Raw genomic sequence first — 24434 nt, 5'->3', positions numbered from 1 at the left:
AACTTCTGCATAAAAGGTCTGGGATTTCAAGTAAGCAAACATAATAGTGTCAAATGATCTAAAATCCTGAATAGAACCATGGAGAATTTGGATGATGTAGATGTTATGAGCACTCTGGAGAAGAGGGAGTCATCTACTAACGTGTAGTGAGAGTGTACAAAGACAATGACCAATTTTAATTCTGAGTCAGTGTGGAGGTGAATTTGGCTTCTTCACAGTATTAGTTTAGTGATGCAATAACCACACAGACATTAAGCAAATACACCATTGTGTTTATAGCAGTTTTACAGATTAAAAAAAGTTTATTGAGTAAAATGTTTTCAGTAATTGCCTAAAGCAACCTAATAGGGCTTTATGTTTAATATCTTCTACTCCCTATGCATTAAAAAACTGCCATTCAGTATCACCTCCATGGCAGAAATAACCATCCCAAGACAGCTATCACAGGTGGAAGCAACTTCCACAGTTTTAGTTCAAGGTCATCCAATAAAGCTGGCTTCAAGCTTTGCTTTCCATCTGGAAAGCCAGCAGTATCAGGCACTGGCAGATTTCCCACAGACTGTGCTCCATGATGACAGTGGATGCTGGTTTAGAATTCCATGCTTTTCCACAGGAACAGGCAGTAACTGTTGGTGAGATGATCTCACCTTTACTAATAATATTTACTGGGTCCCAACATGCTAGTGCATTTTAAAATGCATGAATTTTGCTCTACAAATGATTTTGAAGCTCAGTTTTGATCTGCTCTGTATCACACAGAGGTCTGAGGGTTTGCTGCCTCTCCCCATCAGGTAAACTGAGCTAACACATGCATCATCCATTTTTACAACCGTGTCTTTCAGCACAGTAGATTTCCATGCCCCCAGCAATCCTAAACTGCCTCTGAAGCCAAACACATCCACAGCAGCAACACATTAAATGTGTGACAAAGAGGATGCTGCCCAAGCAGCTCCCTCAGCATCTGCGTCTGTTATCTCACCAGGAAAGGAAAAAAAAAAAAAAAAAGGAAGTGGGACAGGAGAATCAGAAAGGAAGAGAGAGTGTGCGTGTTCTGAAGTGCTGTCTGCTTTCCTCAACAGCACAGACAGATTGAACATTTACACTTTGACCCAAAACTCCCTATACAGAACGCCTTAAGAAAGGAGCTGAGAAGCGAAGGAGGGGGAATGCTGGCAGGCTATAAACTGAGGATTTTCTGTACATATTGTCTCCTTCATAGCAATATATGCTGAGTTCTCAGCTATTCTAAAAACAAACCAAGAAGAACTGGAGACAGCATATGATGGCTTCAAGCTATATTTTCATTTCCTGGGTTGGCTGGAGACGGCTACAACAGCTCCTGGCATAAGCTTATGAAATTTCATAGTATCAGTATCATTGAAGGAGAGATGCTACAAACAGCCACAGTTCCTACATAACCTGGACATACCCTGAGGAGGTCCATCCTGGACACTAAGCAAGGCAGGGTCTTGAGATAAAAATAGGATTTGATAATGTAATTACAGACCAAATCACAGTGCATCTGCTCTGCTGTGACTGAGCTTGCCTGAGCTAAAATAAAATTGTGCAATATAAATTGTGGCATTACCTAATTGAGGAAGGCTTGATTTTATAATTGAAAATTGAAATCTGAAAAATGTCTCCTTATAAACTTCAGGTAATTCTTCATAGCAAGCAGATATTCAGCCAGAAGTGACGTGGATTTCCTGGGTATGAAGAGTACAGCTACTTTCAGCTGCCCTCCTTTCTTCAGCTCATTTTGCTTTCTTTGTTTCTTTGTCTTGATAAAAAGAAAAACAAGAATTATCAGAAAGCTGGCCTCTTATAAAGTAAACACTAGAGGATGAACTATTTCACTGTAGTATATAGCAAATAAAAAAAAATAATTCCTCTGCTTTCCTTGCTTTTCAAATCAAAAAATTTCAGGGGACAGGCTAAGAATAAGCTGCAACATGTCTGATTTTACTGAGTTTCATGCAGCAGAATTTTAAAAGCTGTGTTTTGCAATAAAAATTATTACAAATTTGAAAATCAGAGATGTCAGTTGGAGTTTCTGTAGTGCATATTTTTGCTTCACTTCAGAGTTCCAGAAAGTCACACTGTTTAAATGTATCTTTGTGTGACAACACTTCATCTTTAAGTGCTTTAGTTTTTAATACTGAATTGAGGTCTTAACATTATGTTTAGTGCACCAGTAAGGAATTTCCACTTGTCTCTGCAAGGCAGAGGAAAAAGAGTGTACAAAAGACTGCAAAGTCACACAAAAGAGTGAAAAATCACATGTATTGAAACCGTACAGATATCTGTGGTCTTCACTTAAAAATTTTTGCTGTTTCATTTTTAAACAGGGTAAAACCTGTTTCCACTGTTCTCACAGATGGTTTTTTTCTCTGTTTTGGGGAAGGGTTTTTTTAATACAGTGATAGGCAGACTACAGAAATATCTGGGCTTGTCTGAGAGTGAATCCTTGGTCTGTCACTAAAAACCAGTATGTGCTGCTCTGTGGGACTGGGGACAGCACATCTTGTAGGTATAGAGAGGCAGTGAAATTGCAACACGTTCTTAAAGATATCTTCTGAGTTTTAAAATCATTTTGATGGGTACAATCCCTTCCAAGTCAAACTGTTCTGTGATTTTCTGCCAAGGACCCCCTCATGCAGAGTTTGTGCTGTTTGAAGAGACACGAGCTATACCAGCCTCAGCTGAGGATCTGCCAGAAGCAGCATCACCTTACTGATGGTCTCGTAAACCAGCAGGAACAGCTTTTCCTTGGTCACACACCAGTGTGAAAAATGCAAACCAAATCCACGTCCACTGCACATCCAGACCTTGCTAGGGTTCTTTTCCAGTTGGGTTTCTTGGGGCTTTCTTGCTGGCCGATATGTCAACCTAGAGCAGTTCTCTCTCTAATGTCCTTATTTCGTGGCTACCACATTTGCATCTTCTTCAAGGAAAAGAGTAAATTCAAGTAGCAGCCTCAGAGCACATTCCTTCCATGGATTGAACCTGACAGAGGAAGAGCCTGCTGCGGTTTCCATCAGCAGCAGGTCTAGCTTGCAGTGTTTTGTTCTCTTATTCTTGAGTGAGCATCTTTGAATGCAGGGAAGAGCTGTGGCACCTGTGGTGTGTGCAAGCAGAGCTGACAGGCCACGTGTGCCTGTGACAGGAGGGAGCCAGAGGCACCCTGAGGGCTGGGGACACACTGAGCACAGCTACAGAGCACTGCTAGCTTTAAGCACAGCTACAGTGTATTTTCCTGCTTTAGGATCTGGCTGAATAAAAAGAATAAAAAGATCCATCAGACAGACAGACAGTGAGAAGAATGAACCGTTACTTTAAAAAATGTAGCTGGAAAGGTGAGCTGTGGCTGGATGTGCAAGGGATACAGAATCATTTCATCACGTTCATGCTTTCATAGGAACTATAAAAAAACCTCAATTTAACCCAAGAGAATTTCTATTCTGTTGCTAACAGCACGAAAGGCAACGAAGAGAATACAAACACACCACCCAGTTTCTCTAATACTATGTGTGTTAATTAAAGGCAAAGCAGATGCAAGAACTAAAAGAAGTGGTTCTCATTAGAGCTGGCCTGGCACTCGTGGTCTGAGCGTAGGTGTAGTGCTGCTCGTTAGCAGTGCTCAAAGCTGTCTGCCCTAAACCTGCCTGAGGAGGATCAGCTTCATGTGGCTGGTTGTATAGGTCATTCCCAGGGGAATCTAGTCCTGTCAGAAAAAAACAGTTACTAAAACTCATGACCTACATACAGACTTCTGGTCTTTGGGTATTGGCAATTCATTACTTCAGCAATCAAATGGAAAAAAAATATAGCTACATATAAAGTCTTCCACAATAGGTGTATGAATTAGAGTTTATATAATTTGCTTAGTGAAACAGATACAAAACTTGGACCACTGAGGTAGCCATGAGTTATGCTGTTAATCTCAGCAACAGGTCGTTAAAATACATTTGTCACTAAAAGATGTTTGTCATTGAAGAAAAATGTAGCCAAGCCCTTCTGCCAGCATAAGCTATCCAGCATGAGAGGCAGTAAAGAACAGGTGCTGCTGTATTACTTGGGTATCACATGAACATGCTTCTCTCTGGCCATTTTGTTCAGTGGCGTTTACAAACTGAATTAACTGCCTCAGGGATTAATGAGCACAGTCAGAATATTCTGCCCCACAGCAGGCAGCAGCTGGGCTAGAAAGCTGTGTGAATACCCCTGGAAAAGCAATCACCTTGGGCTGCTGCAGCTGAGGGAATGAGAGGGTCTCTGGCCATGGCTCTCGGTGACTTAGAAAAAAAAAACTGGGGCCACCTCTGGCAGTCGCTGCCTTTGCCACCTGCCTGCTTTGCCAGTCCCTTGGGCCAAGCCTCCTGCAGACTGCTGCTCAGGAGAGCTGTCCTGCCTGTGCCAGGGAGAGGCTGGGAGCGCTCCAGGGCACCTCCAGGCAGTGTGTGAGGATGAGATCTAACCCACGAGGAGAACAGTTGCACAGTGTGAATGTCAGTTGTACTCCCTTTTCAATAAGAAAGCTCTCCTGTGTTAAATCCCTTACTCAAACACCTGCCAGGCAATACAGAGTAAAGAGTGTGAGCATGGGGGAAATGAAAAGAGCAGACTGGATACCAGAACAAACAGAACAATTGCTCTCATTCACTGGGGCAGTTTGGCTCAGCATTTTGTTTGATATAGAAAATGTCAACAGAAGTGCAGGGTTCAATGATGAGGCTTCTTCCAGATTAAATTTATGTACAAACAGATAACCAAGTAGTTACTTGACTACCAGGAACAGGAGTGACAAAACCTTTCCTGTTCACTTTATTTGTACCACTATGGCATTACTAAAGGTCAGTGCCACTACTACCAGTCCTTATTCCAAAGGTGTCTAAGCAGTGATTCTGGGCAGAAGTCTTCTGGGATAATAAAGACAGATGTGCTGTGTCTGTGCTGTTTGCTTCCAGCTTCTGGCAATGCCACTCAGGGCACTAAAATTAACCTCCAGTGTAAGGGTCAAAGTATCAGTCCCCTGTACTTTAACATGAGCAGAAAGCCAGTGAGTTTTTTCAGGCTACTGGAGCTTCATTAATGCCAAGGGTCTGAGTTCAGCAGGTTTTAGAGCTATTGAATTTCTTGACCTGTCAGCAAAGGCGTTTGTTTCTGACCTGAGATACTCACAGACTAAGGACACTTCAAAATAATACACTTCTTATTAATAAGTTCTGATCTTCTAAATTTGATTATTTAGGAATAGTAACCCAATTGCCTTCACCATCAGAATTGGATCAATATTCATGAACCTTCAGTGAGGCTCCTGTGCCTGACCTTTTTGGAAACTTTAAAAATCCCTCTTGGAGTATAATTAAATATTGCTATTTAATTTGATATATCAGAAAGTGTTCTGTGTTCACAACTTAATGGCTTCCATTTAACAAATGTCAAATCTTGGCTGCTATTAGTGCAGAACACAGTGTGCTCTCTTGTGACACGAATTGTCTAAGACCACTAATGAAGTAGGAATAAAGCCTGAATTATGTTAGACTGTGGAAGCTTCAAATCCCCTACCTGTTGATATTTTGTTCAGACAAATTGTTCAGGCAAATATCCATGCCACAAAGGACTGAAATCAGGTAGAAAAAGATGCTCCATAGACACATACTTTGCTAAAGTTTCCTTTTGTAAGGAAAAGAGATCCATTTTATGTATTCTGCAAATCGTGCCGAGTAAAAAAAAGGTGCTGAGTGAAAAAAAGGTAATTTCCTTTGCAACTACAAAAATCATTTCCCAACAGTATTTTGCAAGTGCTCACCTAACTGGATGCTCTTTATCTTTCTCCCTTTTAAAATGTCAAGCAGATAAAAGTCTTCTAAATACCATTCTTTCCTATTTTGATTAATTTTGCATAGTGTTTTCCCAGAAGGATTGATACTTACATAAACCTGAGTTCTGATTCTCTTCTGACTAAGACTTCCCGAAGTCTCTGGATCTTTGCCATCTCCAGCTCAATTTCCTCAGGCATCATTGTTGTTTCAGCCATTGAAATTATGTCAAGTTGATCTGTGTGTGGAAGCAGAGAAAATGAATTAAGCCAGTCAGACTGTCTTAATGGTGTTTTTCAGGAATGTAAATTAAATCACAGAGCTACCTAACTATGGAGTAATTAATTTAAGCAGTAAAAAATATTCTAGCTGAACGCTGCGCTGACTGGTTTCTCTATTGTTTTGCTTATTAGCTGCAATGTAACCGTTTAGAAGTGAAATACTCCCTAAGCCAGAGTGACAATGATTTTGTTAGCCAGGCTCGAGCATTCCTCTGAGGAATCCCAACCCCGTCCAAGCTACAGCCACCACTCCTTACCCACTATCACCACAAACTGACTGCTCCAAAAGCCTCTCACAGCAATTACTGGCAGCTCTGAAGAGTCCTACCTTGGTGCAGGCAACATAAACCCATGAGTGTTTCCCACCTTTAACTCCTCTAACTCTCCACGCCACTCCACCCCCGGAGCCCAGCCCCAGGCAGAGGAGCCGAGGATGAGGTCAGAAAGGATGCAGGACCTCATCCTGCAAGGGGCTCAGTGCCTCTCACCAGGACACTGAATTTGGTTGAGGAGACAAAAAGCACTTTGCAGTAATAACTTGGCAGCTGGTAAGGCCAGGGTGCTTCAGTGATTATATCTGAATAATTGATGTATTACCTATGTAACCCAGAGAGAAACGGGGCTATGGACAGTTCCCTGAATGTAAAGCAACCAATTTATATAAGATGGGTTTGGAAAAAGAACTGCTTGGCTGCTGGAATACCCCATTCCAAGGGTTCATCACACTTGGCCCTCACTTTAAACAAGAATTTAGACACTGAAAAATAGGTCGGCTGCATATTTTGGTACCCAAATGGAGAGATATTCCTGAAAGAAGGCTTGTTTCAGCTGTATTGATTTGAAAAGGGGAAAATAGAGAGGTCAAAATGTACTCAGTATAATTATGTAGAAAACAGCAGACAAAAAGCATCAGAAAATAAGCTGTTCAATTAATTAAAAGGAGACAAATTCCCAAGTCCCTCATGACAGACTAAGCACAGCTGAGAAGAATTTCTGACAAAAACTTGGAGTAGGAATGAAACTAGAAAATCTCAGCAAATAGCCCCTGTATGAGCTTAGCTCATGGTTCTTCCAAAATGGAGACAACAAGAGGAAAAACATTCTATACTATATAAACAAAATATACTTCCCTTGTATTTAAAAATAGATAATTTTTTAAGTTATCCTGCTAGTAATATCTAAAAGTTTTGACTTCATTTCTTAATGAGGAAAGTAGGGAAACAAATGTTAAAAAAAATCACTGTTTTTTTTTTTTCAAGATAACAGAATCTCGAGGATAAAAAAGTGAGACAGATTTTGAAATGTCTGTCATGAGGGAACAGACATGTTTCAGCAGTTGATTTTAAACTCAAATTGCAAAACTGGTCTGTAAAGTGAGGCTGTCTCGTGTGTCTGAACACATAAAGGCTGCCTGTACAAGACGGATTTTCCTGTTAGAAATCATTGTGTCTGTTGGAGTATATTTAGCTGATGTGTAGCCTAAATGTCATGAGGTTCCCACAGGCCCACCTCTCATTTTCAGTGCTTGCCAGAAATATCAGCAGGAGATGGGAAGCTATTCTGATGCTACCATGAATTAAAGCAGATAATACTGGTAAATAGGAATATAAACCATCAATAAATTACACATACATATATATATTATAAAATTAGCTCTCAAGAGCTCAGAAAACAGAAAAAAAAAACAAACCAGTGTCACCAGGACACACAAAGCAGTCACACACAGGCAAGAGATTTTCACAGAGGTCCTTCCGATCCCAGCTCACAGCTGAGAGAGCCGAGAGAAGAGAGACCCCTTTGTTTATTTTTACTTTTTATACATTTGTGGGTCTAGCAGAAGATTGGCTTTTTGGGGTTTCCACCCCTCAGCCTCAGTGGCCAGACCAATTGTCAGTTACAATTGTTTTCAGGTTAGAAATATGCAAACAAAGGACAGAGAATGAAAAACAAAGGATTTGTTTATGTTGCATCTGTGGGAAAGGTAGAAAACTGCTCTAATATTGTACAGTAACTAAAAGATCTGACTCCATTTCAAAAGGCTTTAAAAACTCAGAAAAAACAGGGTAACAACCCACAAAAAAAAAAATAAAAAAGGCACCTCATTTACTTGCCCTCTGCAGCTCTAGCCGTAAGCGCCTTGCTGTCACCCCTCGTGTGGGGTCAGCCTCCACCCTGTGACTCCAACAATTCAGGAACAAACAAGCCTTATGCCCCAGTGATGTGCTTAAACCAGCACAGGAATCAGTGTGACAGGCAGAAATCTCCTCTGACCCCCTGAGAACACTCAGAGATTCTCCCTCACATCCCACTCAACGTGTGCTTGAACCAGAGAAGAAATTTTTGAAAGCGACCCAAACTTACGCAGCGTTTCCAAAAGAATCAGAAACGCAAACAAGGCAGCAGAAGTTTGAAAGTGGAGGGAAATAAATGTAGGAAGCATTAGGAATTAGTTCCCAGCTCGTCAGAGGAGTGGCTGGAGCAGCGGAGTGGAGCACGGGTGCGAGGACACCGCCAGCGTTCCCCGCTCAGCACGGATCCTCACGGATCTCCGGCCTCTCTCGGGGCTCAGCCCCGCTTCCAACAGCGTGGTTTTGGAGAACCGGCCTACCTGGCAGCAGCTGTGCCGAAGGAGAATTTATTATTTTTCATAAAATGGTTTGAGCTCCGGGGATATGAACCACTGGGGAAGGTGATGTTAATATTTTTGAGCCTTTAGTAAACTCTAACTCTGTCCCAGTGAGTAATGACACCTCTAGTGCTTTGAGACATGATTCAGAACAGGTTCACACAGAAAGTCCCTTACATTTTCAAAAAAGAAAGAATGAACATTTCATTTTATTTAAAACAGGTATGCAGTAGTCAACTATTTTTTAGCATATATTGATTTTTTTTTTTTTTTTCTGGTAATGAGACAAAATTCATAAAGCAAAAGTGAAGACAACACTGAGATTAGTCACAGCCGGTGTGACAGGATGAAACTATTTTGTCTGTTCTGCAACCTCCAGGATAATTTTCAGTGACAAAGAAACAAGTAAAATGATATTACTGCATGCACAAAACGATATTAGCACAAAATAATTACTACAGGGAAATAAAATTATCAAGCTATTACATACACTGAGAGACTGAAGAGGTAAACCTGAAGTCATTTATGCATAATTTTGCTTCAATTTAAATGCAGACTGGTATAGTTAAACCGGGTATTAACTTCACGATCACACTTCACCCTCAGTGTGCCAGCCAGAAATAGAACAGTAGCCAGCTGTGTTTAAAAGCAACAAAAAAAAAAATAAATTGCCTATTAAGTCAGTAAGCGCAGAGAAAACTCTAAAAGAAGCCCGCATTGACACAGTGAGAACTGGGAGAACGCCTCACACCTGGTGCCAATAGTTCCAGACCAGCTGGTGAGGGACGCTGGAATTAATTCCTGCTGCTGGCCCTCGGTGCCACACCGATGGCGGCCCCGTGGGACGGGCTCCCCGTGCTCTGCAGCCGTTTCGTTCTCCTGAGGGGCCGTCATTGCCACGGCACACCCACAGGTGACGCGGTTCAGCGGCACACAGGGGCCCGAATCTCCGCTGTGGGAACCCAAACCTGCTCCTCAGCCCACACAATTGTGGTGCTCCAGTTCAAAATTATTTTAAGTCATTGTTCTGGGCTGGACTTAAATCGAGCAATTTGAGGCCTGCTTCCACGCCCTTAAATTTTCCAATAATAAGATAATCCTTGTTAAGAAAATGTTAATTGATAAGTTTTGTTCCAAATCTGGGTCAGCACTTTTGGGGCTTTTTCAAGAATTCTGTGAAATTCTCGAGCTAATCCTTTATTCACTGAAGTATATTAAGTGCTAATAGAGCAGAGTGCAGCAAGTAAACTCTTCACGCTACTTGACATATCAAAATCAAGACTCTCAAGACCACTATTAGCTGATGAGACAAAGCAGAAGCAAGCAGGAGGCACAGGTCAGAAATGGATGAAGAGAGAATGAGCTAGAGCCGCTGAAAAAAGGCATGCTTGGTGGAAATTGAAATAGTTGCATAATGCAGAAAAATTAATTTTAGTTCAAAATATTCCAGATAAAACTATGGTCGTGTGAAAGAATCAGATTATTCCTGCAGTTTGTCACTAGCATGTCACCTGGAGCCATGGATGGCTAGACTTGCAGCCAGGCCTTTTACTGTACCTTTTGTTGTTGCCTCAGAGTTGATTTTTTTTTCTGTTTGATTTAACCCTTCTGGTGTAAGATGCAGTGGCCAATAACTAACCTGTGTAGGAAAAACTGCATTTAATTGCTTATTTCTAATCCAACCTGCCTCGCCATTCCATTACTGTGAAGCCTAACAATTACTGAGTTTGGCATGAGTGTGGTACGGTATTTATTCAATGCTTTCTGATGGAATTACCATATAAATACAATACAAACAGCTGCAATGTGTTTTGTTCCTCAATTGCCTGTGAGGCTGCAGTCTTGTGCAATCTAAAATGGGTAGACTGGGGGAAAGGGAAAGAAGGGGCAGTACCAGTGTGGCAGAGCTGGTTGTGAGCACATCCCACTCTCTGCCGCTTTCACTGCCTGCCTCTCTTGGTTTGGACACTGGCAGCAGTCTGGCTTTGGGAAACATCCCAGGAATGTCCTCATCCTGCTGCAGAACACAGCTCACAGTCCATTTCAGGGGTTCTTTCAGAAATGCTGTAATCTCCTCTTTTCCCTCAAGGCAATCTCTTCCCTCTGCTTGTCAATTTGTTCTCCTGTTTCATCTCCTGCACCAAGGACGGGCTGGTGACGGCACCAAATTCAGTAAAATGGTGCTGCTGCTTGCAGCAGGTCTCAGTGAGCAGCTAATAGGCTGCGCTGAGGTGGCAGCAGCGCAAATACCTGCTGAGTTTTAACGCTGTGGGAAAGTAATCTCTGAAGACAATAGGAATGTGCAGAGGCTCTTACTGGAGGAGCAAAAAGCTAATGTGCTACTCCAGTCACAGTCAGGTGTGCAGAAGTTCTCAGAATCACTTCACTTCCACTGCTGTCAATGGCACTGAATGCTGGAGATAACACAGCTGAATTTTGCTTCTAGCAGGAAGCTGATTTCTTCTTCTTCTTCTTGTGACTGTTACAATTTTTGAATCCTTATTGGTACTTCTCCATGAATGGAGGAACACATTTAAATTTTGGGATCTCTAGCACACAGAGTCATGAACTGCACTTTGGGCTAACACAAGGAGCACATCTCCTTCACAGGTGGCCAGATGTACTTTGTCCCTGCAAGCAGTGGTAGCCAAAGCTTTCAGACAGAGCAGTGTCTTGCTGGAAAATGCTAGAGAAGTGGCATTCAGAGTATTTGGGGGATAACACACTGGATTCAGTACATTTACTGTAAAGTCAAAAAGAATCCCTCTGTGCAAAGACCCTTGTTTCCTTTCAGTGCATGAGGATCCAGAACAGCCTTGCACTTCTGGAAATGTTAAATTCCAAAAATAATCAGAAGCTTCAACTGCAATGCAGCTCTCAGATGCACAGGGGGTAACCTTAGGGCCCTGAGATATTGGCTTAAACCAGGCATCAAAGCTTCAAATATTTTTGCCAGACAGCAGGGCACCCAGAAATCCCAAAGGTGTTTTTTTCACATGCTCCAAGTCTCAGCATAAACCTCTGGGCTGGCTGAGTCCCCTTACAGCTTGGCTTTGCAACAGGCAGCTGTGAAAGCTGGCAGCTCTAGGGATCCTCTTTGGCAGGAAGGATCCAGAGACGCCTCCTGAAAGCTGATTAAACACCAGCATCTCTGGGAGCATCACGGTCATCAAATATCCCTGCTTCTCAACCATCATTTGGAGCAGAAAAAGAAGTGGGGGATTTATCTGATTGGTGGGGAACTGTGGTGCATTTTTGCTTCCAGCAAACCCGAAGCACAAAGCAGTGGCCACCTCAGCTCTGTGCTGTGCTGGGTACAGATCACTTATGTTCTGGGGCAAACTGCTGCACTTGAGCAGTCCCTTGCATCTGGTCCATTCTGCAGCTCCTCAGGAAAGAGATCAGAATTTTATGTCTATAGAGAGACACATATGATGAATTTTTTTCTCTATTTATCCACCTCTGCTCATCCAAAACCCACCACAGATCATTCTGTTTGCCATATCATTTCCTCTCCAAGAACCATTAAATCATCTGCTGTGACTGGTGATGGCTCTGCCCATCCTTCAGCTGTGGTCTGGGTGTAATAGCACAATTATAACATTGGGACTTACTTTGTCCAGGTCATGAATACTTCCTTATTTTTTAATTATCGCAGATTTACAGCCTAGGTATCTTCAAACATAAGTTTCTACTTCAAAAATATTTCACTCACACTCCACCATATTGACCCCATTTTAAAATTAGGAGAGGAGAGAATATAAAAAGCACCGTGTGCAATTGCCCACTGCACTTCCAGAATCACTGCACTGTCTGTTCCATATCTAAACGCCTCTGATTATAAAAAGATTCTTTTACTTGCTTATCCTGTATGTTCTTGTTCTTATCTCCAAGCTTTGACCTTTTATTTTTTATTATTTACCTTTGCAAGAAAGCCTGATGGCAGCAGTCTATTCTTTCCCATTTCAGCCTTTTGTACACTTGGTCTCACTGAGATTTCAGATTCACAGTGTTGAATGTTAACTCCTTCCTCTAACTCTCAAAGGCCTTTTGGTTCCTGTGGTGTTACACTCAAAGAACTGCACACAATGACTCCTGTCACATCTGATGGAAGTGCCTGCATTTGCCCACTGCCCAAATAAGATTCTCAGTTGATTTCCATCTTTTTTGTACCTCTGTAGAACAAGTTGCATTGCACTGAATACAGCTGGGTAAAAACTGAACCTGAAAGAGATCCCGCTTTGAGTTTTCCCACTGACCTATATGTCCTCAAGCAGAAATAGACAGTCAGTGGTAACAGTGATTGCTAATTAAGGATGGTCTTCAGTACTTTGTTAACTAGAGGTTTTACAGTTAAATGATGGTTCCAACTTTCTAATTTAGGGACAATTTTTTGCCCTTGCTCCCTATTTAAATATATATACCAGCACAATTCCATAATGATAAGATCCATAAAAATCTTGCCTCTTAAAAAAAGCATCAATTAAAGTCTTGTTTGTTATCCTGTAAAATTTATAAGTAGTAATTACTCTTGGCTTTGTTTTTTGTCAGTTTATGACAGTTTCAGTTTCCTAAGTGGGTAATTATGCAACCCTTTAATCTTACACTTCCCCCAGGAAAAAGATGTCTCTAGTCTTAGGAAACTGCTCTGTGCATAGAAAGCTTCATCTTGGTTGTAATGATATCCTGAAAAAAACAGCTCATCTGGCAAGAGTTGTTCATCCTGCCTTGACAATAAGGATCCTGTGAATCTCCACCAGGCTGGAGTTCTTGTAGAAATTTAATGCTGTGCATAGGTTTTAATGTGATATTCAGACTTCAATGAACCTCAAAATCTATACCGCTATCCTATATTTGGGTTATAAATTCCATTTGTTCTACCTTGCACTTAAGATTTCAGCCCTCTCTTGACTTGTGATGCTGTCAGCCCTGTGGTACTCATCTGCTTGTGGTGCTGGAGACAGGTCCTGTGAACAAGCTCAGGCACAGTGTACCTGCAGGCAGAGCAGGGTGGACTCAGGAAGCAGAGAAGATTAATTTGACCATTTTCTGGGGCTTTACTCGTTAAAGTAGGATTTAGCTGTTTGAGATCCAGTGTCCTCTGCAGTCTGACACTGCCCCTACAAAGATTGCAGACTCTTTCCCCATGAAGGAAGTCATAAAGACGCATCCTGTCAAATTAAACTATCCCATCAACAGTGCTCCAGCTCTGATTTTATGTTCCTCCCTCTGGAACTAAGGGTGCTGGTGTGTGCAAGGAACTGACTCAGTACAGTGGGACAATTTGCTACTTAATTACCTGTAACTAGAATCAGTTCTAGCTGCAAATCTCTGATTTGGTGCTGGTTTGTAGCAATATCAGTATGATTTTCATGGCAGTGTTTTCTGCTACTGGGAGTTCCACTAGTTTTCTCTATTTTTATATGTCTTGACTTGCGACTCACAGTACTCTGGATACTCTGGGAGGACTCTTCCTCAGTGGTATCCTCTCTTGTAGTAGCTTAAGAGCTAATACAAAACCATATTTAAGGATCAGGAAAGAGTATTTCAGTACTCACAGCAACAAATGACCAAGGAGTCAGAACTTAATATTGAACTAAGGTTTCTTTGAAAAGCTAAGATAAAAGCAGCTTCCTATTAAAATCTTTGCATAAACAATGAATAAAAGCCCCAGGCCTGATTTGATTATGCCATAATGTTGTCATAAATACTAATATACAGTGTGTGTATTAGTGTGATAGAAATTTGCAGGAAGTGATCGTGATGTAAATAAATTCAGGATATGCAGAAGGATGTCCACTGAAATAAATTACCTAATGACACAGGTTGGATCTTGAAAACCCTTAGGGGCTTTGACACTTCAATTACAGGGCTCAACCTTGCTACTTTGAAGTCAATTCCAAGACTGTCTGGGCAATTTGCATGCCCCAGCCAATTTCCATTTACTCAGTGATAACAAGGTTGCATACATCTCTTCAGCTGGTTAGAGGGCAAACGCATAAAAATGAGGAAAACATAACCATGAAAACAGCAAAGGGAGCTGGAATTAATATCTCTTTATAAAAACCTTTTCAAACTCAAGTTCTATGGAATTAAAAATCCCCAGACGCATTATTCATGGATTCGCACACAATTCTCCACTCAGCTGAAACCAAATCCTCTGTTTTAATATCAGCTGCATCTCTGAGTTGAGGCAGTTTTCAAATATCCAGATTCTAAATTTGGCAGTTATAACTTTTTTTTTTCCTTATGGTGGCTGTGATAAGGTCACAACAGCTCATGCCTTCAGATGCAAGCTGTCCTGCAGATGACTGCCCAGTAGCCAGCTCAGGATCATCTCAGTATAGTTCCTATCACACATTAGACATAAATATCAAGCAGCACAGTGTGTCTTTACTGGTGCCTCAGAAATCCTGACAGGAGTGCAAAAAGGATTTGCTCACATACAGAACTTTTTCAGAGCAATTCCAGCACATTGGAAGGGCATTGCCACGATTGGTGCCACCATTTCCGAGCCCAGCTCTCAGTGCCTGAACTGAGCCACAAACTCTCTTCAAGACAACTACAGCCCATCTGCAAAATAGCCTGCGGTATCTCATCCATTTCTGTTGTGCATAAAGAAGGATTAAGTGGGTTTGAGTGGGATTTAAAGAAAAGCTGTCCACATAATTAGGTCTGCAGAGAATTATGACAGACTTCACAAAGTACTATAATTGAATTGTGCAAGAACATTTTCCAGACTTCCTACTGTTATTTCCCATTTTAAATAAACTGTGGTTTGGGTACCAGCACAACATTCCTTGTTGCCAGATGCTCTGACAGCAGGATTTTTCACACATTTGGCTGGTGACTTTAGGTGAGGTATGAAAGCAATTTCCCCCAGACCATATTACAGGTCAGTCTGGAACAAAGCAATCTAATTTGTCTTGCTGTTGCTGAAATAAGAGTGGCATTTTCCCACCTCTTTCTAGGAGATGTACCACTGTGTATTTCATCAGGGATTCTCCTACTGACCTAACCAGATGGAAGGGTGCCATCGTTATCCCAGCAGGACTAAATCCAGAAACTTTCCCTAATGTTCTGTTCTTCTGCTTTCTCACTCTGCCCCTACACACAGATAAACAAAAAAATAAATCTCTGCATGTGAGACAAATCAGCTGATTTCTCATGATAGTGTTTCATATACCACATATCACAGACCTAGAGAAGATTTTCTTAATTACATACGCAGTCTGGAATGTGTTCCATTTAAAATGCTGCCCAGAAAAATTCTCAGTACCACGGTAATACGTGACCTCATACCTCGTATATGAACTCACTCTATTTTGCAAAAATCAATACAAATACACATCCTCGGTGCAAAGTCAGAGGTCTCCTCTATGAGAAGTCACCTTTCTAATGAGGTAGGTGTTAGAAACTTTTTTTTCATCTGAGCCAAGAATTTCATCTCAGTGCACCTCCACATTACAAAGCATGAGATCAAGATTTTTGACATATGCTGAACGTACACTTCACCAAAGATTAGCCACCACAAATCCAACAGATCAGAATCCTGTGTTTCTTAAGTTGAAATTCCCTACTTATGAATTAAATATAAGCCTAAGAAGAGCTAGAAACAAATGTGTCTTTTAGTGAAATCCTGGGATGCCACCAGCATGAAATCTGTTGATTTTTTGAAACGAATTAAGCTAAATTGCTTCCTCTTTCCCCCTCAGGTAATTTTTCCTCTTTGATTCTCTGGCTTTACAATGAGATTTTCCTATTTCATTTGGTGTTTATCTCTCCTGTTGCTATATGAAAACTTGCAACCAGCAAAGAAAACAATATTGGCTCTATTCGGGAAGTGTTATCAGATAGAATGAATAGACAAAACACACTCACTATAACCTGTCTCAGACCACTGTTCATACAGTAAATTCTACAGGATTAAATAAGGACTCTACCTTTTGTTTGCAATTTTAAGCTCGGTGTACTAATTCTAACATTTAATGGGAAATTATTCGTAAAAAACGAAAATATAAGCTTCATTTAATCATTTCCTCAGAACTCATTATGCAAAGTTAATGACCTTCTGGATTAAGTAAGCCTTTAGTGATGAATCTCATTTTTACAAACTTTTATCTGAATTGATTATCTTTGACCTAATTTTGTTGGTGCAGTCTGGGGTATAAAACAATGCTCAAGTACTGCTATAAACAGTTCTATTTGCATCTGTTTGCACATTTTTCAGTTCGTTTGCAATGTTGATTAATTGAGAAAGATACACATCTCAAAACAGCCATGTCCCACGCTGCTTGTTTCTTTATTTGACTCACGAGCAAATACCCATTTATCCTAACCAGCATCTGATAATGCCCTTGTTTAGCCCACAAAAATGTCATTGCTATCCAGTCTTCTTGGCTAGCACACAAAAACCTCCCACTGTTATTAGGGGAGGATGTTCCAAAGGATCTAGAAACTGATGAGAATCCTGATCATTTGTTCTAGCCGACAGAAAATGGTTTCTAGCTTGGATATTTTGTCCTTCTACCACTCCAGAAAGAGGAAACCTGGGAAAATTATTAAAAGGATATTCCATGAGATGGGATCCTGTTCCCTGCTCCTTGTATATTTTACTTCACTACAAAGGGTAGTGGATGACCTCCTTATCAACACAGAGATTACTGACTTCTAAGAAATGTCTCTTTTCCCTCATGCAGAATGGATGCAAACATGCTACAAGGATAATATTTCCTTCGCTGTAAATACCTATATATGTGGAGGACTCACAGGAGACAGATTTTCTTTCTTGTAACACAGTGATGTAACACCTTCCCAGCGTGAAAACAGTTACATCAGATTTACTCTGTTGTGGCTAACCACATGATTTCAAAACACTAAAATTAACTGCTATGATTTTCTCCACTACAAGAATATTTTTACAAAGATATTTTATATCCAGACTATTCTACATAAAAGGCAAACTCCATAAAATTTCTCCACAACTACTGAGGGAAATACATCAGCTACTATGAAATGACTGCAACAAAATAAAAGCAGGAAGATGCTTGAAAAAAATGCCTTGCCTGGCTCAGATTGATGTTGGAAGAGCTCTTGTACATGCTCCTTGTTTCTGATAGGGAATTATCCTGAAATTTCAGGTCCATTGCAGGATATCTCTGCTGAACAGACATGACTCGGACCACACAAGCTGAGAGTGCTTTTCATGCATTAGGTGAGGTCTGTCCAGTCCTCAGATCCCTGCAGCTTTGCATGCGCAAACCCTGGAGCAGGAGAGCTGTGGTTTGAGTCAAAGCTGTATTTTTTTTTCTTTGAATAAACAGAGGAGACAAGGCAGAAAACTGCAGTAAACACAGGGGGAATCAAGGAAAGGGAAGAATTAAACTCAGTCATTCTAGCACACTGTGCCTGTGTGTCAAAGTCAGGATTGAACATAGTGGAAAATGCTGCTGGAGCCAGTACAAGAGCTGGCACCCATCCTGATAGGGAGTATATGGAAATAGTTTCATAACACGTAAACCTTGAAATAGGCCTCCCCAAATTATTGTCCTAGTACCACTGTTACATCCCTCTTGAATACTTCTCTCACTTTATCAACAAAGAAATAAAAAGGATCACACTGGTCATTGGTTGTCTCCAGGAACCTCAGTGCTTCTCACACCACAAGCATCAGTCATCTGTCCTCACTCCAGTGACCTCCAGTGCCTCAGAGGCAGAGAAAATAACATCCAGAAATCAAACTGCATTAGTTACCTCTTTCTAGAGGTCTGATTTGTGAGAAAAGGCCCTAGCTTTCTTAGTAGCTCTCCAATTATTTAAAGAGAATGCAAAAGAGTCAGAAGCTGCAAGTCCCAAAGTACCCAGCCCTTGGTATCTGCCCAGGAACGCTTTCACAGAGGGTGGGGGGGTGTGCAGGACAGAGGAACAGACCAAGTGCTCAAAATCATATTGTATTTTTTAAAATAAACTTGAGACGAAAACTTGCTTGACATTTGAATAAACCATCATGCTGACAATGCAGTTGCTATCGGATTTCCATAGTCCTTTCACCTTTTCCCATGATGCTATGAATTGAAAATCCAACCTTGTGCACTTTGAGCAGCAGTTTGTCCTTCAGAGAACGAGGAGAACAGACAGCTGTGTGCAGCCCGGTGGGGAAGTTTGCACAGCGGATGTGATCTGACAGCTCTTTCTATGAAAAAATGGATCCAAAGCAGGATACAAAAAATGAGGGAAAATTGCCTTTGAAGGTCGACCCAGAAGCCCTCACTGTCAGTTTCATTCAGTGGCACTGGGTTAGAGCTTTATCTGTAAGGAGCTATTTTAGTCTGGCTCAGGAAAGCTGCCAGGAGTCAGGAAGGCTCTGGAAGGGGTTTCTGTGCCCAGCCCTGCCCAGCCCTGCATGAGGCTGAGCACTACCAGGAGGCTCTAAATAGAAACTGGAGCAGTTCCTTGCTCTGGTAGGTACCTTCCCTCGTGTGGAGCTCCCACTGAAATCATTGCACATTCCCATCTGCAGCAAGACCAAGTCTAAGCCGCACTCCAAGGAAAGCAATTCATGCTACATCACTTCATTTCATGTCATGGAGATTTAAAAAGCAGTATTAAGAAACACACATTACTTGTTCATTTACTTCTGTCATTTTGCTCAGTGGTCAAAGGAAACAGCCTGTGGATTTCTATTTTATTCCTCACCAGAGTCAGATTCTGATCCTGTAACACTAACAAAAAGGTTCAGCATTTATGTTTCAAATGCTGTAATAGTGCCAGCTACAGCTGACGTTCAGGGATTTAAAACTTATTTAGTTTGGTATTTTTTACAAACTTTTTCTATCTCCATTAACTTTTTTTTTTTTTATTCCAAAACACAAAGTCAACAAAACGTTCATCCTCAGAGAGTCTTGTAAAACCTCTTTAGGAGTAAATATATGAGGATCAGCTGCTAAAGAGTCGCTTATGTGCAAGTGAAATAATAGTAAAATGGCCACTGACATTTCAAGATTTCACACCTTTGGGACATTCTCCTATGAAATAATCTGACCAGAGAGCTTGTTTCTCTGCTTCTCCCCACTCTGTGATGTGTTCCTCTAATAACACAGTTTTCTAACAGTGATATAAACATCTTACCAGCAGCTGGTAGGTAATTTTAGGTAACCTTAAAACCACTGGGTAATTATTATAGACATATGAGTCCAATCCAGTAAAGACCAAAATTGATTCTGGTACAGAGAACTGCTTCAGATAGTAAAGAAACTGGTTCACATAACAGAGTCCCACTTCAGCAAGTAAATAAATATTGAGAAAATGCTCCTCGGAAGCCAAGGAAAAAAGGTGTTTCTCATTTGATGGGACAAGTAATTTCCCAGAGGGATGAATGTTGCTATTCTTAAGGCCATGGGCATACAATGTGTACAGTCTGACAGCAGAGTGGGAGGTCAGGCAGCAGAGAATCCTACTGGGATCTTGTTCTCCAGTGTATGAGGCACACAATATCTGCCGGAAGCCACAGGCAAAAGCTGCGTCCTTTCTTAAAGATCAAACAGCCAGAGCCAGAAGAGCCAAAACTATCTGGTTCTTTCTCAGAGAATTCTGAGGTGAAACAGCACAAGGCTCTTCAACTCACACAAATGATGACAGCTGGCAAAAAAATGTTTTGTACTTGCCTTTCATCTGTGGATGTGGAGTCATTCTCGAGCAAGCTCTGTTTTCACCAAGGAAATTGCTTTTGCATACTGACTTTTGATCCATTTTTCTTTAAACACACTCATATTTTCTTCCTCACAACTGGCACTGGGCAGCTTCGAGTTTGAGCTGACTGAGGTCTCAGAGGTGAAGAAACGAAGGCAATTCAAGCAGAGTCTTATCTATATCTGAGACAAATCGATAGCTGGCTGTCACCTTCTCTTTGCATACGAGAAAGAAAGAAATTTCATAATCTCGGGATGTTTCACCCCTTTCCAAGGAAGAGACAAATGGATCTTGATTTTACTGGCTTTCAAAACACCATGGCTTGCCCTTCCCTATCACATCCCACACACTGTCTATGCCACAGACAACTATCAGCCTGAAGGAAAATGTGTGCCTCAGAACCTGCCAAACTGCAGGAACTTCAATCCCCTCGCAGGCACGGTGCCCAGAGGAAGCTGTATGGGAATCTATGGTAAAGGATGAGAGGAGAGAAACTACAGATTGGCTAAGGAAGGTGGGGACACAAACGCATAACTGGATTTCTGTGACTCTCTCTGGTGTGAAAATGGATAAATTGAGGAGCAGCCGCTCGCCGTAGGGGCTCCAGTGTATTTCCTAATGATTCACTGCTCAGAGACAGGGAGATTGAAGTGCCATTACCCTGCCAGTACAAATGGTTCTCCAGGGAGCAAATGCTCATCCCTGCTTGCCACAGGACAAGTGAGGGCAGAGAGACCAAACCCACAGGGCAGCCTGACAAAGATTCCCAGGAGAGTCCTCGTGGGAGTGACACAGCCCCCAGATCCCCTCCCCAGAGCTTTCTGAAGAGAATCAAGGTGAACTGGACTCCAGGAGATGAAGACACAGAGTCTGGTCCAGTTTTCCTTCTACTGAAATCAAGTGAGGAAATTTCCATTTATGTCAATGAAGTCAGGACTGTGATTTGTGTTTGCAACCAAGAAAGTGTCAACCAGGCTTCTCCATCCTTTCCCAGAGAGGTCAGGTCAATGTCTTGCTCTTTTGGCTTCAACACCAAAAACTAAAACTCACTTTGGCCTCCTGGACTGAAAGGACATAAGTGGTAGAAATGACTGTTAACTCCTTTCCTGGTTTTGGAGTGGTTTTCTACAAAAGATGAACAAAACTGTTAAATCACTTTATAGTGAGCTCTTTTGTTCTAATTTTACCGGTATATGGAAAAACCCAAATGTATTTGTAAAAAAAATACTAAAAACCCTAATCAGTGAAGGTTTGGGTGGTGGAAGGATTCAGGGCAATAAAAAGATCCTTAAACACTGCTGATATTCTTACAATAATAAATTACCTCTTGAATTTTGGTAGAGTTTGCAATCACTAGGCTTTTGCAACGAGCAGCTTGTGGCATTGGAAATCATTCATCCTCATTCAGTGACAAACTCTCTTAAAATTATTTTCTCAGATATTTTGCCCTTTATGAGCTGACAAAGTGTTGATAATTCATGTTTTATTAGTGATCTTGAAGGGCAACTAACATAATTTATCCAAGGGTGCTCTTCCTGATTTCTCATAGTTTGCCCTCCAAGCATACATTTTTCATCTCTGAGTTTTGAATCCATTTGTACTGTGCCTTTTAAGCAGGCAGACAGCAGAACATGTTTCATGGAAATAAATTAGCATTATTTATTGTCTCTGGGTCTATTTTACTAAGTAAGATTTCTATGAAAATGGAACGTATTTGGCTACAGAAGAAAAACCCTCTGGGAATAAGGATTAAAGAGTGCTGAGTTCCAAACTTTCTTGTGCTCAGTAACTACAAGAAAACTCTAGAAACCTCACACACGATACACAGTACTTTGCAGTGCATGCCCAATCCCAAATGTACGTTTTTATTCCTGTTTTATAACGCACCCTTGAGGCAGACATACACACATTCTCACAAGTGGTTCCTCTGATGAAAAAACATGCCATGCAACAAGACATCAGTTATCAAACACAGTAAAAAAATTACACAGAGTCCATAATCCCACAGGCTACCAACAGCAAGGACGGTTTGTGTAGTTCAAAGTGTCCTACTTTCTAAATCAAATGCATTTTTTCTGTAAAATATGTTTAAAGGAAATGAGAACACTCATGAGCAACAGTCCCAAATAAGACACTCTAGGTTCATCTATGACTTTTCCAGCAATTACTGTTGACACTGGTTTGCCTATGAGCACTGCATTACATGCTAAGTGCTCATTTCCTGCTTGGCACACACAGTTGGGCACAGTTTTGGAAGTCATTAACCCTCAGATTTACGAGCGTCTCAGGTGAGAGAAATGTCTTTGCTGAGAATTGAGTAGATGTGCAGCAGTAAGATCTTGATCCATAATAACCAACCTGTTTTTGCAAAATAGCCTCAATCCAGAATTACACAGAGCCAGAATGGGTCAGGGTGGCAGGGACCACAGTGGCTCATCTGGTCCCACTTCCCCGCTCAGGCAGGGTCATTCCAGAGCACACAGCACAGGATTGATTGTGTGCAGACTGTTCTGGAATATCTCCAGTGTGGGAGACTCCAGAGCCTCTCTGGACAATCTGTCCCAGTGCTCGCAGGGAAGTTCTTCCTCGTGTTCAGGTGGAACTTCCTGGGCATCAGCTCCTGGCCATTCCTCCTGTCCCGTTGCTGGGCCCCAGGCAGCAGAGCCCGGGCCCTGCTCTGAGCCCTCCCTGCTCACACTGACAGACACGGATGCTGTCCCCTCTCAGCCACCTCCTCTGGAGGCTGAACAGCCACAGCTCCCTCAGCCCTTCCTTGCTCCTCTCAGCCCCTCTGGCTTTGATTAGATCGAGATGGATTTGGTTATCCAGAACCTTGGGACAAGGTAGGCAGTAAATAAGCTGCACTTTTTTGTTGAGAAACCCTGGCCACACATAGCCAAACAAAAACAGTGAAGGAAGGGCAAAACTCGTGAAATGTTGTAGGGAGACTATGGGAGCAAGGGTGGCCCATTAACTGATGTATTTCTGCTCTGCAGCACTGAGACACCCACACAAAGTATCAGCTGGAAGAAGCTGCTTTAAGAGTAACAGTTCCCCCCAATGTTGACTAATATTTTAGTAGGAATGCACTCTGAGGCACTAAAATATTTCCAGTTTTCCATTTTCCTTCTTTCTCTGTCTCAGTAGCTGCCTGGAGCAACCAGCTGTGGGAGGGGGAATTAGAAAAATGAGACAATGTGTATAATAGTATAAACTGGATTAGTCTCACTCTGTCAGTCGTTCTCTGGGCTCTTTGTGAAGTAAATGGAAATCCAAGTTACAGCCTTCCTTCATGAGCTACAGGGGATGCAGTAATGACCAGGTAGAGGTTATTAAACAGTACATTTTAGGTACACACTGCTAGCCAAAATCATCAGTGACTTAGAAAAACACTAAGCTGTGTAGGAGAATTTTAGAGCCATCTGACTGCCATCAAAGCAGGTGAGTTTTACAACTGCTCTACAGAAAACAGCCTCAACCCTTTCTAGAAAACCCTTTCTGATTTTCAGTGTGGGAGTTCTGTCTTGGCTCCACAGATCAGACACGGCTGCTTTTCCTCTTGACATACAATACAAATATGCTAACATTAAAAATAATGAACAAGGTAATAATCTAGAACTGGCAGCATCCTTCAAATCAGTTGTCTTTGTTGATGACAATGTTCTGTCATTTTTTTAAAAAAAGGGTCTAGCGTTCACTATTAATATTTTATTGTCATTTTCCATTTTTTGGTCAGTCTCGTTTCAAAAATTTTACACAGTTGTGGGTTTGGGCGTTGTGGGTTTTTTTTTTTTTTGTTTTTGTTTTTGTGTGTTTTTTTTTTTTTTTTTTTTAATGGAGACATGGAAAGAATATTAATTACATTCTCCATTTGAAGCTCATGTTCAGACCTTCACAAAGCCAGCATTCTTGCTGTTTCTATAAAAAGAAGCATAACTGTGTATATCCTTCAGTTAGCCTCTTTCCCACCCATTTAATAGATGACCTGAATAAGCCTAATTTCTTTTGTGTCTTTTA

The 24434-nt window shown here is 41.4% G+C and overlaps 1 protein-coding gene across 1 annotated transcript in view; it reads right to left on the bottom strand.

Annotated features, from left to right (window-relative positions):
* Positions 1 to 24434, bottom strand: part of BMERB1 (bMERB domain containing 1) — a 46210-nt gene that overhangs the window by 17573 nt on the left and 4203 nt on the right. Inside the window, exon 2 of the mRNA XM_040079473.2 lies at positions 5937 to 6060. Coding sequence (XP_039935407.1) covers positions 5937 to 6060 — 124 coding nt within the window. The remainder of the gene's footprint in view (positions 1 to 5936; positions 6061 to 24434) is intronic.

Source organism: Hirundo rustica, chromosome 15, assembly GCF_015227805.2.
Source record: "Hirundo rustica isolate bHirRus1 chromosome 15, bHirRus1.pri.v3, whole genome shotgun sequence".
NCBI classification, from domain to species: Eukaryota; Metazoa; Chordata; class Aves; order Passeriformes; family Hirundinidae; genus Hirundo; species Hirundo rustica.
This window is presented reverse-complemented; position numbering and strand designations above follow the sequence as displayed.